This window comes from Lissotriton helveticus, chromosome 12, assembly GCF_964261635.1.
Source record: "Lissotriton helveticus chromosome 12, aLisHel1.1, whole genome shotgun sequence".
In the NCBI taxonomy this organism is placed as follows: Eukaryota; Metazoa; Chordata; class Amphibia; order Caudata; family Salamandridae; genus Lissotriton; species Lissotriton helveticus.
Window position 1 is genome coordinate 794,640,625 of NC_136073.1, and position 17,820 is coordinate 794,658,444.

Consider the following 17,820-nt stretch of genomic DNA (forward strand, 5'->3'; position numbering starts at 1 on the left):
TGAAACACATAGTGCCTTGCACAAGCCAGTGAGCTCTGGAGTCAGCACACTGAAACACATGCTTTCTGCTCTAATGCACTTTAGAAATGCAAAACAAAATGTGTGCCTCTTTCAAGCAAGTGAGCCCTGGAGTAGGTAGACTGAAACACGCGGTGCGTTGTACAACAGTGAGCGCTGGAATCAGCACACTGAGGTTGATACACAATAGAGGGCCTGAGGAGATTTACAGGCCAGCAGGGGACGACTCCCCTATGACAAAGTCATAAAACACAAATAGGCCCCCGGATCGAGTGGAAGATAGTAGAGGAGTGCAGGAGTGTCCCTTTTATAGGACGGTTTCCCTCACCCACCCGAAGGTGGCATGCTTCATCATAGGGTAACCTCCTCGCAATGTGAGCGTGGTCTCAAAGTGGCTATAACCCTCTCTGAGAGGGAGGAGCTCAGGGATGTTTTCAGTGTAGAAACAGAGGTATACTAAAACCTGTAGGTGAGCTGGGTGTGATGAGGGGTGAGAAAGGGTTGAAGAAAGTTTGTGAGAGATAAAACTAACTCCGAGGACACCAAAGACTTTCTTGGGGCATCCCACAGTCAGGATTAAGAGCAAAACCAATAGCAGGAGTGGATTAAACATGTCATAGTACGGTGATGGTCGACATGTTTCAGCCTCATACCCTCCTTAGAGGTGGCACAGCTTTCTTCAGGACCAGTAGTGAGAAAATGTCATCTAGTACATTGCAGAGACATACACATCCATAAAAAGGTATACTGAACCAGTGGATGGAGTGGACTGCCACGCGATCAGAGTTCCATGGGTTAGTGTGTTACCCGCAGTGTCAGGTAATCACAGACACCTTAACCTCAGTGCGAACTCAAGGGGGCAGCTTAGTCTTCAACCACGGTGTGTGGTGGGCGCTGAATCGCGCTTCAAACAGGTCACTAAAACACAAGTCTTCTGGTCTAAAGCGCTTTAGAAATGCAACAGATACATTGTAATTCTGCAAAATATTGATCCAAAGATTTATCATAACCATTTTAGGGACTCTTCAAATACTGCCAAAGTACAGGTAGATTAATTATTAACTCCCTTGTGATTATATTTCGGAAATTATATTATGGTCAAAGTTTATCTGCGGGCCAATATTTTAACTGTGATAAAGCGAAAAAACACTGTGACCTCCAAGAGCACTTGACGAGTAGAACCAAGCATTGAGCCCTGGAGTCTGCACACTGAAACACATAGTGCCTTGTACAAGCAGTGAGCGCTGGAGTCTGCACACTGAAACACATGGTGCCTTGTACAAGCAGTGAGCGCTGGAGTCAGCACACTGAAACAGATGGTGTCTTGTACAAGCAGTGAGCGCTGGAGTCAGCACACTGAAACAGATGGTGTCTTGTACAAGCAAGCGAGCCCTGGAGTCAGTACACTGAAACATTTGGGGCCAGATGTATGACCCTTTTTTGCGGCCGCAAACGGGAGATCCTTCCGTTTGCGGACGCAAAAAAGGGCAATAGCATGTACAAATACTATTTTGTGAGTCACTGACTCGTAAAGTAGCATTTGCGACTCTCACTATTAGGAAGGGGCGTCCCTTCCAAATAGCTAGTCAACATGCTATCTACTAATGTTTTGCCGCCGCATTTGTGGCCGCAAAATACTCGCAGTTTGCCACCTACTTCAAGCAGGTGGTAAATCACTCGAAAAGGGGAAGGGGTTCCCAGGGAACCCCTTCCCCTTAGTGGGTATGTGGGAAAATATTTTTTAAGCGCAGGCAGTGGTACCAGAGACCACTTCCTGCCCTTAAAAAATGAAACTGAAAAGTTTCATTTTTCTTTTTTAACTGCATCCCATTTTCCTTTAGGGAAAACGTGCTGCATTTGATGTGTTGGAATCTGGAGTGGTCAGGTACCGAAAGTGAAGAGATGAGATACCTGGGGATTTATGTAGTGAAGGAAATTGAAAAGATCCCCGAGTTAAATCTAAAGAGGGTGGTAAAAGAAATCGACAGTCTATTCAGTAGATGGAGAAATCTCCCACTGACCATATACGGGAAAACCAACTTAGTAAAGATGGTCATCCTTCCTAAACTGTCATACCTCTTTTCCTCAATTCCACTGACATTCTCGAGTAAAAGTCTGATTAAGGTACAGAGTAAGATCAACAGTTTTATTTGGGGCAACAAGGGAGTTCGACTGGCGTGGAAAAAACTCAGACGCAGATTAAAAAAAGGGGGGTTAGCGCTCCCAGATGTAAGGCTATACGCAGCAGCGTTTCAGTTTAAAAGCATACGGATGCTATTAGTAAAGCCAGGAGAATCAGCCTGGGGGAGGTTGTTAGGCGAAATGGTGCGGGTAGAAGGGGGAGGAGATGGAGAAGCTTTTCTGTATAAATTTGGATCACCTAGGTTCTTCAAGAGGGTTCGTTTGAAGGTTTTAAGGACATCTCTGGAGATTTGGTGCAGGCTCAGGCGTAGCTGGGGCATTGGTTACTACTCTGATAATGCCCCTGTATGGGATGCCCCAGGAACCCCGGATTGTTTGCAGGATGGTTTGGCACTACCGATAAAGAGGGCAGGTGTCAAAATTTGGTCTGAACTGTTGGACTCTGGGGGGATATATCCCTGGGATTACCTTAGGGCCAGGATTGGCACAGGGCTCTCAAGATTCAAGTACATACAGTTAACATCATGGTATGAGGCAGAAAAGCAGGAGATCAGTGGAAACAGGGAGATCGAAGACTTGCTGCAAGGGATACGCCCATTGAATAAGGAAATCTCTATGTGGTACAACAGTTTGTTAGAGGCTGAAGACCATGAGACACCTGCCCCTGTTGCAGTGTGGACCGGAACCCCACTTGAGCCACCAGCAGACCTTTTATATGAATCGTCACTGAAGAACTTGTACAGATCTGTTAAACCTGCCTGTCTAAAAAAAAATCATTTATTTGTTATTAATAGACTTTATTACACCCCGGCAAAAATTGCAAAGTTCGCGCCTTATCCTGTCCCTAAATGCCCCAGATGTGCAGTACCTCTTGCCAACGACTTACATATTTTTTATGAATGCCCAACACTTACAAGGTTCTGGGCTGAGGTGGGTGACAATCTACTGGACATATTTAACACCAACATTGAGATAAATATGCAATTGGTTTTCTTTGGAGATGATGGGTGCCTCAGCCAGAACCTTTCGCTGAAAGATAGGGGTTCACTATTGAATTTGATATTGTTGGCAAGAAGGGAAGTGTGTAAGAGGTGGAAGGACCCCCTACCCCCGCAAAGGGAGGATTGGCTTAAAGCTGCATTTTCCATGGCACGACTGGAGTATGATGGAGTGGAGGATAAGATCTCGAACATGTGGCATCCCCTTGTGAGCTGGGGTAAGAACTTAAGATTACTGTAACATCATTGGTCCTATGATTACACCATGGTCCCTAACAAAACAATGGGACTGGTCGGATGACCCAAGCGAGTGCGGTAAGCCGTAGGGGCGACAGATAACGAAGGCGGCTTCATAAGACCCGCAGAGGCTTGTAAGGTGAGATGAGGACTAAAAAAAAAAATAAAAAAAAAAGGAAGGGGCGTCCCTTCCAAATAGCTAGTCAACATGCTATGTACTAATGTTTTGCCGCCACATTTGTGGCCGCAAAATACTCGCAGTTTGCCACCTACTTCAAGCAGGTGGTAAATCACTCGAAAAGGGGAAGGGGTTCCCAGGGGACCCCTTCCCCTTAGTGGGTATGTGGGAAAATATTTTTTAAGCGCAGGCAGTGGTACCAGAGACCACTTTCTGCCCTTAAAAAATGAAACTGAAAAGTTTCATTTTTCTTTTTTAACTGCATCCCATTTTCCTTTAGGGAAAACGTGCTGCATTTTTTTTAAAACCTGCTTTATTAAAAAAGAAGTCACAGACATGGTGGCCACCAACCCTGTGAATGCTAGCCATTCCTAGAGGGGTCACAAATTGCACGTACCTCATTAATATTAATGAGGCATTATTTTGTAGATAGAGATTTTATAAACAGTGATAAAGTCTGATTCTGACTTTTACATGTAGCTTCAGAATCGCTTTGTAATGGTCCTAGTAAAGACATTGATCATTTTTGTGTGTTAAACAAAAATCTGAAGGAACTTTTTTTTGGTTTTATGTTTTTATGTTTGCAAATGTCTTTTCTGATGATATATTGAAAGGTTAATAAAACTAAGCAAATCAATATTAACAATGATGGAACATTATCGGAGTTAATCATTCAAGGTAAATAAAGTTAAGACAGAAAAGTACACTATAATAGATTTTCTTTAATTTGTGCTAATTGCTTTTTTTTTTTTAGAGAAGAAGAAATTCTGCATAAATCGTCCTAAAAACACTGCTGGATTCTTTGCCCAAAGCTAGGTACATGTAATATCCTTCACCTCAAATAAGTTAACAAAGAACTCAACTCGAACTATTACAGGGCGCTATTGTATTTACAATGCAATCGTTCTTTCTTTTATTTGTGTTTGTAACTGTTGGAAAAGAATTGCTCATTATTTTATATTAAGAAAGTTTTCCATTTTGTTTTTTAAAAAAAAAATCACATATTTTTAAAGAACACACATTGTTCTTTGTTTACTTGGTCCAATGGACCTGCTACTTCACATCTATTGTCAAATTATATATTTGTTTCTCTTTAATTGTTTTTTGATGTTATTTTACATTAAACTACTATGAAATTTGCAAGATGTTGCCATACCCACTTTTACAACACTAGAATGTTTTGAACTCCATTGAGGAAAATGAAGTACAGAGAGCTGGGAGCATGGAATGTTAGACTGAAATTAAGTTGCTTCTTTTCTGTAAATGCTCAGCATACATAGTACACTAACAATCATTTTATGTAAATATTCTGATATTATACCCTGCTATTTTTCATTAAATCTTTTACCTGTACTCCCTCAGTTGTTAATGTTTTTATGCTTAATTTAATCAGAGACGCCTCCAGTTCATGATATTAGTGATCTAGCGCAATCTTTCCTGCATAAAACAGAAAACTGACTATGCGCTCTTCGCAAGAACGACTGCAGAAGGAAGAAAACTGATTCTAAGCTCGTCATAAGACTTCCCTGATGTTCAAGATATTTTACCTTTACATGTCAATTCATTTAAAAACAATTGTCTGTAAACCCACCATGCTTTACATGTCAGTCGTGAAAAGAAGTGATGCCTCCAGGTGTTGTCGCAGGCATTCTACCCTAAACTGGGTGGCCCACTCCAAAGCCATTTCTGGTAACGTCACATCAGCCTTGAACCCTGGCTCCATGATTGGGAACCCCATCCTCCCCCATGATCAGAATGAGAGGGAATTTAGAAGAAAGAAAGACAGACTCCTGCCATGTTTGGTCCATGTTCAGTTTATTTTTTTTGCACCAGGGTCTTAAGGTCTTATTTATAATTTGGCGGACCGGATACTCCATCAAAACATGACGGATAGCAAACGGCTGTATTATAAGTGCACGAGGTTATAAGGCATTTCTAAAATGGCGGACAGGATATCCACCATGTTTGTAGCAAAGTATCCTGTCAGCAAACGCTAAATAGGGCCTTAATTTTGAGCAACTACGAGGCCTGGTGAGTCCCTCAGGCATTGTTTCGATTGAGTTTAAAGGTAGGGAAACCTTCCAATTTTTTTTTTTTAAGTTTGAAATATATGACAAGTAAACAAATAAAAATTATACGAAAACAGGTATGATAAAGAAAATGATTCCCCGTTAATGTGTCTTTCTGAGAAATGATGCTCGTAGTTGTATATAAGGATATTCTACACAGAAAATATTGTGTGAAATAAATATTGTGGTCTAAATATCGTTTACAAAAAATATCATCGCATCGGGTGTTGGCTCAAATGGGTTTATAATTTTGAGAAAAATGTTAAGTACACAATCTTTATATCAGGCCATAGTCTGACAGCGATATTCTCGGACCATACCTTGTTGGTTAATTTGCTGCTAACTACTTGCATTGCCGAAAGATCAACCCAAAGGGGCATATAATAAAGAACCTTGTTAAAATGATCGCCGCTTTAGCGACAGGAAACTGCCACTAAAACGGCGATAATGGGCTTGCTAATATGTGCAGGACATCTAACCTGGGCTTCTATTGGAATTCTTGGTTGAATCTTGGTTGAAAGCTTTATTCGATATGCAAGATATCTTGAAAGCATACATACATATAAAAACAGCATTTCAAAGACAGTAAATAGATATGTCAACATTATAATACTAAGATAATAAAATAGGATATAGCCCTAAATAAATTAGCTAAAAAGTGAATTAAATTGAAATTGACAGTCTCTTGCAGCGAATCAACCATGAGCGTTTTAAAAATTTGGAAACACCGCAAACAATTGGAGGGGCGGTATCAGTCAATAAAATACGTAGTGCAACCAGATGCCTACGTGTTCCCAAGTGTCTAAAAAGAGGTTTAAGCCAACACCACCTAGGATTAATATAGTCCGGGCACTCAAAAAAAATGTGTGCTACCGTTTCTGGCCTAGATTGACAAAGGGCACAGAAGGGCGATAGATGAACACCGGATTTCCATTTTGAGACAAAGGCCCCGATCGGGAGGGTGCCTACCCTGAACTTGAAGTACAGGGCCCTATCAACTGGCAAGGTGATTAAGTCCAGGTAGGGTTCGTAGGCTACCACATCTTTTATTTCCAAAAATGCTGCAGTCATATTACAGTGGTTTTGGTTCCTGATAAGTTTGCCAGAGACCCAGTCCCAATAAAGTTTTTTATGGTCAGCCTTTGGTGGAGCAGATTTTGTAGTCCAACAGTCCCCCAGGCCCAGCTCTCCCAAAAGATTTTTGGTGTCCCTCAGCCACTTGATCTTGGCCCAGCCTCCCGTGCTCATTACCTCTGCCAAGCCGTCGGCATAAGGTTTTAACTCCGGGACCCTCCATATACGGGACCAAAGAAGCAATGGTCGAAGGCGAGCCTGATCTTTAATACTCTTGCAGCCCACATCCAAGAGTACCGGGACTGTCGGGGTGCTCGAGGGGAGGACTAGGAGGTCCTTCAAAAACTTGTTCTCAGCCTTGGATAGGGACTCTAGATTACAGTGGCCCCACAGCTCGGCCCCGTACAATGCTGAGGTTACACCTCTGGCCTTGTAAATCTCGATAGCAGGTCTCACAAAGTGTCTGGGTGATGCTCGAAATTCCCTAAGCAGAGCGCCCCCTACCTTTTTGTGGTTCTGGACCATCTTGTCAATGTGGGAGGACCAATTCATATTGTCAGTTATACGCAGCCCCAGGTAATCAAATTCGGAAACTTTCTCCAAGGGGACGGTGTTCAAAACAGGCGGGCGTCCTAGTCTCCTTGGAGGGTTCAAAATCAAATATTTAGTTTTATCCACGTTGATTACCAGACCTCTGGATAGACAACAGTCCTGGAAGCGGGTCAATAGTTTCTGTAGTCCCTGGGGAGTTTTTGAAATAAGCAGAGTATCATCTGCAAACAGCAGAGTAGGGATCCGTACTCCCCCCAGACAGGGTGCGTCCACTGGTTCTTGCTGCAGATGCTCAACAACACCGTTGACGTAAAGCAAAAGAGTGTTGGAGCTAACACGCAACCCTGTCTGACGCCCCTACAGACCGAGATCCTGTCCGTTGTTTCCCCATTTTTCCCCCAACGGACCTGGGCATAGTTACTAGTGTGAAGTTTAATGAGTAGGGACAGAATATAGGGGGGCAGCCCCAGACCCTGAAGTACCCTCCAAAGTTCCTCCCCAGGGACCAGGTCAAAGGCAGTCTTCAGGTCAATAAAGGCCAAGTAAAGACTGCCCTTGCCTAGTTCCACGACCTTCCAGTTTAGGAGTGCTAACCTGAAGACCTGCTCAATGGTGCCCGTTCCAGAACGGAAACCAGCCTGGAAATCAGATAGCACTCTGTTCTCGTCCACCCAATGGAGAATCCTTCCCAAAATTGCCTTTCCTGCCACCTTTTGCGTGGAGTCGATCAGGCTAATTGGCCTGTAATTCCCTGGGCTATCTCTGGGACCCTTTTTATAAATAGGGACGACCACCGCCCCCCTCCATGAGTCAGGAACTGGGCCACCCTTCATAATATCGTTTAGAAGTGCAGCGATTACAATGGCCCAGTCAGATGGGTATGCACGCAAAAGATCTCCTGGAAGCCCATCCGGGCCTGCTGCTTTCCGCGGTACCACCCACTTGATAACCTCCCCTACCTCCCGTGCCGTAAAAAGATCGAGATTAACGTCCCCTACTGAGACGGTGAAAGAGGCTGGGTCATTTAGGGGGCCTTCTACCAGAGCGTATAAGGCCCCAAAGTGTTTTGACCAGTTCTGGGGAGGGATGTTACATGTCCTCAGGGTCTCGTCGGGTCTGTTTCGGGAACCCACCAGATTCCAGAACCCTCTTGCGTCCTTACTTTTACTGGCAGCCAGTAGGTCCGCCCAGAACTTTTCCTCCCATTCCTTTTTGGCATTTTGGAGGGTCCTGGAGTAAGCCTTTCTGGCCTCCCTGATCTTAATTTGCGATTTAGATTTGACTGCCTCTACCAGTCTAGTCTTCATTGCCCTACATGTACGGGTATACCATCCCTTAACTTTTATTTACCTTTCTTTGGTCCCTAATCTTCTTGGGTGAGCAGTAAACAGATTAGATAGGGCCTTGGTAAGGTCACTAAAAACCCCACAAACCGCCCCCGTCCCTCCTGTAGTGGTCCCCAAGTTAAGTTGTGCTAGGGCTAGGAGATGAGTTATTGCTGCGACCTTCTCCTCAGAGAGGGCGAGTTTCGTCCACCTTATACGCCTCCCACAAAGTGCTACTTGCGACTCGCCCAGATCTGCTGTGAAGGAGGGAGCCAAGCCTCCCCTTCCGACTGTCCACCAGGATACTAGAGTGAGGGAAAGTAAGTTGTGATCACTCTCTACTGAGGGGACCACAACCATATCCCTCACCGAGTTCCACAGACACACATCAAGGAAGATGTAGTCAATTCTTGATGTGTGATTAGGCCTATTGTAAGTGTGGGCCCCCCCCTTGCCCGACTCTGTCCTCCCATTTAGGGCCCTCAGGTTGAACTCCATACTGAGGGTATACACCTGCAGGGCCACCTCAGTCCACCTCTTGATGGGGGCTATTTCTAAAGCGGGAATCCCCCTCCTGGCATCCTCCTCATCCTGATCCTGGGTGACGTCCGAGCCTAAGGGCTCGAATGTACAGTTGATATCACCAGCAACCAGGGTGCAAGCCTTGTACGGGGTTGATCTTAAGAGGCCCTGCAGAATTGCAATTGTTGGGGACTGCCTTCCCCCCTTAGTACCTCGTGCATAAATATTGTAAATGTTTAAAATAGCGCGACCCCTGGAGTCCTTCAGAGTAATATTAAGGAGGTCCAGACAACCGGTCTGTTGCTCCACTATCCTACAATTCAGTGAGGCAGCAACCCAGATGAGGAGGCCACCAGAAGGGCGTCCCCTCCCCGATTCTGAGCATACGGCTGGGATAGAATAGGCCAAATAGCCCACCTTATGAGTGGGCTCCGTGCTCCATGTCTCCTGGAAAATACATATGGAATGCTCATCCACCGATGCATTCCAGTCGGGCAATGACAGCTTCCTTGAAATTCCGGCTACGTTCCAGCTGAGGACCCTAAAGGATGGGTCCGTCACAGCTGGGACGCTACCGGGTACAAGGTCATGACAGGGGGCCACCTCTTGAAGCTCCACCGGTGTTCCACATGCACCTGCGGTATCTTGGGTCTCTACCCTTACCCCTACATCTAGTAATATAGAATGGATTTTAGTTGGGGATGGGGATAAGGACTGTACTATGGTAGAGGGTGAAGACTCTCTCAACTCACCCTCTGCTGTCCCACCCTTGCCCTCAAGTCAATGTCCCCTGGAGCCCCAGGTCATCTCCGGCCATCCGGCTTGGGGATAGAATTGAGGCGCCTCAGAGTATCGTGGGCCTCCACCAGGGCCAAAGCAAGACTCCTCAGTGACAGGCCTAAAAAGTTTGGCTACCGGCCTAGGGTAAAAATAAGTCAAATCCACTACTCTAACACCAGGGCCGCTCACCTCTTGATTTTGACCACAAATTATCTTCGCCACTCTGTTGTCCTGGAAATTGATAATAATACAGTCTCCCTCCAATCGCTTTTTGCCCTGTCCCACCCAACCTACCCTACAGACACTGAGGATTAATCCATCCACACCCATTGGAAGTGGTTTGTTTGTTTTTAACCAGTGGAGACTCTTGTTTTTTAGGGCCTGATGGGTCTCAAGCTGATTAGCCTTCAGTGGTGGGACATTGACAAGCACTATAACATAGAGATGGCAATCAGGGGGGAGATTAACCGGAGGGCTCCGAGTGGTGGCCTTTGGGGGAGCAACTACAGTAGCGTCAGATTGGAATTCTATAATGCATATTAGCAAGCCCATTATCGCCGTTTTAGCGGCAGTTTCCTGCCGCGAAAATGGCGATAATTTTAACGAGGTTCTTGCTAATATGCCCCAAAGTCTTTCAAATAAATGGTGATGTTATTCCTTTTCGTCAAATACTGCATTGTCTCATTCATTCCAACAATGCCTGTTTCATCCATATGAAAAAGTACCTCTTGAGGCCAGATGCGGCCCGTGCCGGTAAGAGCGGTGGGGTCGGCTGAGGGGGGATTTCGACAAACGACAAGGAAAAAATAATTATTCATTTAATTTTTCCTCATGGTCGTCTGTTGAATCTCCCCCAACCCGGTCCCACTGCCCTACCTCTCTTCCCTGCACGAGCCGCAGCTGCTCGAGGCTACAGGTATCAGTGTTATGCTTTTACTACTTACTCTTTCTCTCTTTTTCACTCTAAATTTACTCTCACCCCCACTTTATTCCTCTGTGATCAGTGCTTAATTTGACCTGGTGGTTGCAGGTGAGGACCACCGGTAGTTATTTTTTGGGCCTGGGACTTATCTTTTCTCAACAGACTTGGATCTGGAGGAAAAGAAGGAAAAACACAAAAGGGGGAAAGAAGAAAAAGCGACAGATGAAAAAACAGTGACAAAAACAGAGCAAAACTTTGGTTTTGGCACTTACTGCCACATTGCATCAAGCTAAGCAATTGCGATTCCTTAATAGCAATTATTAAGAAATCATTATTAAGTAATCACAATTGCCTATGCATGTAGGTTTTGCTAAAAAAACAGTGCCTAGAGGCCCATAGGAATGAATGTGAAACCATTCTCAAATTTGCTATTACCAAATAGGTAATTGCAAATTGCAAATGCAATTTCAAGGGTGCCAGGGGGCCAAAAGGCCACCCTGATGCACCCCCAAAGTTGGCATGTGTGCACACGAGGCACACTCACATGCCCTAAGGAAGTGGTTCCCAAACTTTTTTGACCTGTGGCTCCCTTGACTAAATTGGCAGTTGGCCGTGGCTCCCCACCATTTTTTTACCGGTGGGGAATGTAAGTCCGACCTCGGGAGTACCCTCAGTTGTCTTCCTTAAATTAATTAGGACACTTTTTTATTTTCCAATTGATGACAAGCAGAGGAAGTCATGTTTTGGAGCATTTGTAATCATTAAAGGTTCCATGGCAGTCCAAAACAGGTCAGGTCAAGTTACTTACCAGAAAGATGGCAGTACGCCAGGTGATGCAGTGACAGTCGCATGCCATGTCAATGTGTACGGGCAGAGTCCGTCGCCTAGTAAAGTTAGTACAGTGGGGATGGGGCAGTCAGTTGGGTGGCAGACTGGGAGGGCTGGTAAACAGCAAGTAATATATACTGTCAGTAGGGCCAGGTCATCGAGAATTGGCAAAGCTATAAGTAGGCCCACTCCAGGTCACAGGGGCTGAGGCTGGGCAGGACAGTAAGGTTGGGGGCAGAACGAGATGAATGGCAGAAGACAGGGCTGCGTAAGATCCAGCCAGTTCAGTGGGGCTGGGGTAGAGCCAGTCTCATGGCAGGAAGAATGGACGGGCAAGAGGCAGTTTTGTAGCATGCTGGTATGGATAAGGTAGAGTCAGTTGCACAAGGTAGAGATGGTAGTAGACCCAGTTACATCCCAGGTCAGTGTGGGGCACAGGCCATGGATGACTTTGAATTGACCACACGTGTGCCCACTGCCAGTCCCTGCTTAGATGCCTTTATCACATAGGTCTGCTGCCCCCACGCCTAACAGCCCACTCTGCTTCAAAGCTGCTGTCTGTCATCTGTCGAAATTGATGTGACACTAGCAGCTTCTTCCCGAGTACATACTTCGAAGATGTCTCTGAGAAATATTTCTTTTGGTGCAAATTGGCTTCATTGTCGAGCCAGCTGTGAATTGATTCTAAAACGTGAATTACTTTCTTATTCAAAAACGTTTTTCAGGAAATAGACGGTGAGTGATAACAATGTCCCTTAAATTGTGTTCAGGGGTTACAAACTTGTTTTGCCACTTAATAAATCCATTTGTCAACCTTATCTTTATTGAAGGACTGGCTAAAAACTCGTGCCTTGCAGCCTGCATGCACCCTTTTGCAGAAAGTGCCTAGTTAAGTTCACTGGACTGTAACTTGCGACCTGCAGTTCACAGAATGATCTCTGCGGCAAAGCATTTATACCAACTGATTTATACTTTTTATAGCTATCCTACACTGAGCTACCTTACACAGACTAGAAATGCGTGACGTAGACGTAAACACGGTTCTTTGCCGCAGCCATGCTCAACCAGTCTGAGCTATTTTATGATCATTAGAACCTGTTAAGATTTCATAAAAGTATTTCCAAGAAGTGAGTTAGCCATGTTTTTCCTGAATATATATTATATCCTGAAACTGGACGTAAACAGTCGTTTGCTGCAGGTGGCTAACCCTCAGAAGTGTAATAGGGACAGGGGGGAACAACCTTTACAACACAACTTTTACCCCGCACTACCATTACAACGCAACCATTACAACGCAAGTCATTACAACGACTTACGCTGGAGGGCGCTGGAGGATAGGGAATAGCTTAATTTTCTATCCAACACCTTCCCTACTATCCACGGGGACTGGAGTTGGAATTGAAAATGTAACTATTCCACTATCCAGCGCCCCCCAACGCAAGTCGTTGTAACGACTTGCGTTGTAAAAACTGCGTTGTAATGGCATGCGTGGTAAAAGCATGCGTTGTGATGTCATACAACCGGGACAGGTAGTATCAGTTCCAGAAAAAGTTTTATACCTCGAGAAATATACGGAGGGTCAGACTGGGGCCAGGACATTAATCCTGGCTGCAATGCAGCCTATTTCCACAGCCGCGAGTTTGCCCACTGGAATTTCTGACTTATAAAATCAGGCGCAGTGTTTCTTCAAGTTCACACAAAGTGCGGGAACAGCAGCCAGGATATAATTATACATGGCTGTATTTTACATTTACAAGTTGTAGCTATATTTGAAATCATCTTGTTCTGCGAGGGGCCTACTACGTGTTCATTAAGTCCGATGCTGTCCTGTTTTCCGACGAGACTGCGGGGGTCCCTTTCAAATGAAACTTCTCAAAATAAACCAAATAAAAGAGTTAATGAGCAGTGACTCCCCCGTATATTGTGGCTGGAATAAGCTTCATCCTGCATTCAGGCCCTGTTGGGCGTCAACAGACGCATAATATTTTACTACCTACACACGTCCAAGCGCTATCTTTTCCACATCGTGCGCTGCGCCCCTGGCTACTCATAACGGCGCACCAGGGCACTGCGGCGCACAGTTTGGGAACCACTGCCCTAAGGGCATGTGTGCGTGCCACATGGCACTTTGAAAAATGCAATTTTGTGCATTTTTCTAAGGAATTGCACAGTACCATCCACTTGTAGTGGATGGTAATTTGCGATCCCTTAATACAAAGTCGCATTCTAAGAATGCTTCTTGCATTGCATCTAGGGATTCGCAAATTGCGATTCCGTAACTGCATTCGCAAAATAGGTAATCACAAATTTGGCGATTACCTATTTTGTGAATGGCTTTGGGCTTGATGCGTCCCAAAAGACAGGGTTGGCCCGTTTGCGGCCGGTAATTAGCTTGATGCATGTGCCCCTTATTCTTGTACAAATTAAGCGCTGCCTCTGACTCCTCTGTGACCACCATCGTTCACATCTCTCTCTGCCCCGCCGCATCTTTCTGTTGGTCTGTCTTTAACTCCACCTCCCCTCTCCCTGAACCATCAGTTGAGTCTCTCTGTTGTCTGCCCTCCTTAGATCATTTTAATCTAATTTCTCGGATTCTTTATGTTGGGGGAGAGCATGGAAGACACATGCAATTATCTCAGAAAGCAGCTACAGAAAAACAAGCTAATAGAACGCTCTCTCTCTCTCTTCCGGGTTGGAGAGGGCAGACTTTAAATGAGTCTGGGTATCCAGTTCCGCCATTAGAAGAAAGACTCGTTGACCGGCGGTAATGAGGGCAGGAGAGGGGCCAATTACTGCAGCTCCATCATCTAAAGAAGACAATTTTACAGATTGCTGGGCTGGGTGGACTACAGGGAGGGGTGGAGGCAAGTGCTGAAGCCTCTTCCCTGCCACAAAGCACTTGTGAAACCAGTCTGCAGAAGAGGGGACACTTTGCAAGCTCTGTCAGTCAAGGGGGGATTTCCACTACACTGGTGAGTATGCAAGGTGTGTGTGGTTTTGTGTGTGTGTATGTGTGTGGTTGTGTTTGTGAGTGTATGTGTGTGATTGTGTGTGTGTGATTGTGTGTGTGTGATTGTGTGTGATTGTGTGTATGGGTGTGTGTGGTTGTGTGTATGGGTGTGTGTGGCTGTGTGTGACTGTGTGTGTTTGTGTGGTTGTGTGCGCCCAGGCCTGTCATTATCTAACTCTGATGTATGTGTGGTGGTGAGAAGATGTACGCAGGGAAAGAGGCGAGCGAGGGCATCTGAATCTATCTGGGCTGCTGTAACTGGTCGGATTGGGAAGGCATTGGGATACGTACACATTCACTCCTTGGCCTCTCTTCGGTGGTATCACAACCAGTGTTCAGAGAGAGGTTTCGTGTCCATGCTGTTGCTTCTACCCCATGTTCTGCGCCTCACTCTATGCCTTTAGCCTATACGCTCCTTCTCTCTCTGTGCTTTGCAACTCTCAATGTCTCACACTTTCTCCTCTCATTGTATCTCCTTTTTATGTTTCTGTCTCTTTCTCCCTCGCTCTCTTTTTCACATTCTCCTTCTTCAATTCCCATTGTTTACCTATCTCTGTTCTCTCCAAATGGCGTCTACTCTCTGATGATATCCCTATATCTCTCACTTTTTCCTCTTTCTCTTGAATGTCGCTCTCTATCAGACATTCTTTCTCCTCACCCCATCACTTTCCGGGCTCTCTTCTTTTTCTTGGCTCTCTTCTTTTTTTCGATTCCTATATCATTCGCTTTCTCCTCTGTCCTCTAATTTTCTTTCCTCTCCTTTTTTATTCTCTGCTTTTCTAGTGCCCCAATCTCATTCTCTCTGTCTATTTTATATTAAGAGTTGATATTGGAAAAAATGGTAATTTACATTAATGTTACTTAAATCATTATATAACTTCGCAATTGCGTCAGAGCCGTACAATATTTCTTGTTTTGACCCAAATGAGGGACCATTAGGGGCCTGATTCACAAAGGTAAACTTAGACCGAAATTCTAATTTTACTACCTTTCCATATTCACAAAGTGACTTACGAGTAATATCTTTACTCCTGTGGGCGTTCTGCCCCTTGTACGGGGGTTCTCAGTGTCTATCGGGCCTGATCCTCTTGAATTCCCCAGGTGTCCCCATTCATGATGGTCTGGGATGGTGAGTGGTGGGTGACCCTGCCAGGGCCCAGCTCCCTGTGCTACACCTGCATGATGAAAAACGAACAATCGATGGACAGAATGCAGAACAAGGTTATACATTAACCCCAGTACAGAGATCTGGGCCTAAATCCATCGTTTTTTTGCTCACCATGCCATTGCAGTTTGGACCCAGCCATATGCAAATCAGTCCCTGCGCCCATTGGGAACAGTCCAGCCTGAACTGCCAGGCCAGGTCCTCCCTGGATTGGAAACAAGCATCCTAGGACCGGTTTCGAGCTTTCAAACTGGGTGGCATAGTGAGCAAAAGAATGATGGATTTAACCCGGATCTCTTGACTGGGGGAGAATGTTTGAATCATTCAGCATTCCGTCCATCATTTGTTGCTATCACACCTGCATGGTGGGCAGGATGGTATACGACATATGACTTGTTGAAGAAGACATGTTATACTGCCAGGGTCCTGTCTCGGGATTCAGTCCCAGCACTGGGATTGTGTTTTTAATGAGCAATGAACTGTATTGAATTGGTGCTAAAATTAGGATTGCGACACATTGGCTGATATTACTTAGGCGGATTGTTTGTGGTGATTGGTTGTTATAGTAAAACAAGTTAATGTTATTGATCAATTCAAGGTGGTAAATGTAGCTCAGTGACGTAAACACTTAGGGACTAATTAACAATTTGTGTTCAACAAAATTCAACTTAGGTGGACAGAAAGTGCCATCAGTGGGTTATTCTCAGGCTCTGAAAATAGATTGAGGATCTGCTGTTGTTTATACTCAGATAGAACAAGTGTTACATGAAATTCACCAGACTTGTACCCCAGCAGTACCTTTGGAGTCAAGAGTAGCACCATGGAGGTTACTGGGGGGAGGGTTGAATGGAGTGGAGGGAAGCCACTGGAAAGGTAGGTTACTTCTAGAAATGTGCAACTTTGCAGACACCTTACCCTTGGTTCTTTCTACCCCATTTATACACCTAAGTGCAGCTTGCAAAATATGTATGTTTACATTTGAAGGAAACTTCTCACATACTGCACGGAAATGTAAGGAAAGAAGTTTCTGTGCTAAAGAAAATATTCTCATGTTATAGAAAAAAGAGAAATCAGCAGAAGTAAGTCAAGCACAGCAGGGACCCTCATGGAAATATACGATTCCCATCACTACTCCTGGTCATTTATGCTGATCCCAGAATAATTATAAATCAAATCGATTGCTAAGAAGATAGTTTTGCAAGCCTACTGGTATCAGGCCGTGCAACCAACTCTCCACTGCCCACTGCGAAACGCAGTGCAAAGCGGAGAGGTAGCCATCCTTCTGAGGGATGTACGCAGCGCATGGCTGGAGGGTGTGTGTAGCGGTCATGCTGGGTGCCAGTGGAGGGTTGGGCACTGGACTGGGCACTGGACTGGTCATGCCACAATCCTTCAGCTAGCTACGTAGGCGTGGGCACAATACCTGGCTGGAGGTCAGGAAATGCAGCCAATCCTCAGCCTCGCTGTAGATTGGTGATCACAGGGCCTGCTCAGTGAAGCGGTAGCCAGCCAGGAGGGCGTGGGTACAGGGCCTGCCCACACATTGCACCAAAGGCTGAACACAGCAGATGCGATGGCCAGCAGGAGAGGTTTGGGTGTCTGGAAAGGCCTGAGCTCAGGCCGTGTGGCAAATCCTCCCCTGAGCATGGCTGAAGGACTTATGGAACGTAGAGATTGCCTGAATGCTGGGTGGTGGGCACAGGGCCTGGCCTGCTGCATACAACCGTAGACTGGGTGCCATGGAAGGGTTGTTTGCATGCAGAGGGGTAGGTGTAATGCTCCATTTAGAACATGGTAAAAACCACAACAATTCTCTTGATATAGTAATGGATAAGGTGACATCACATTTAGGTTTTGTAATAATGTCTTAACGTATGTTGAAAAAACCGAAATCCACTGAAAAGAAACAAATGGTAAAGTGATGGTAAAGTAAGGAAATAAGATAAGAGCTTACTTTAAAAAACAACAAAACACTCAAATTCACCAGTTATAGTTTAGTG

At 45.1% G+C, this 17,820-nt stretch overlaps 1 protein-coding gene across 4 annotated transcripts in view; it reads left to right on the forward strand.

Annotated features, from left to right (window-relative positions):
• The window catches only part of LOC144799659 (proto-oncogene Mas-like), a 61,803-nt gene that overhangs the window by 26,462 nt on the left and 17,521 nt on the right, over positions 1–17,820 (forward strand). For 2 of the 4 annotated variants that reach the window (XM_078671118.1, XM_078671116.1), the window contains one exon: positions 4,328–4,389. In XM_078671118.1, coding sequence (XP_078527244.1) covers positions 4,328–4,348 — 21 coding nt within the window. In that variant the 3' untranslated portion in view covers positions 4,349–4,389. Of the gene's footprint in view, positions 1–4,327; positions 4,927–4,966; positions 5,637–17,820 lie in introns of those variants that run through there. The other 2 variants (XM_078671119.1, XM_078671117.1) reach the window with 2 other exon arrangements.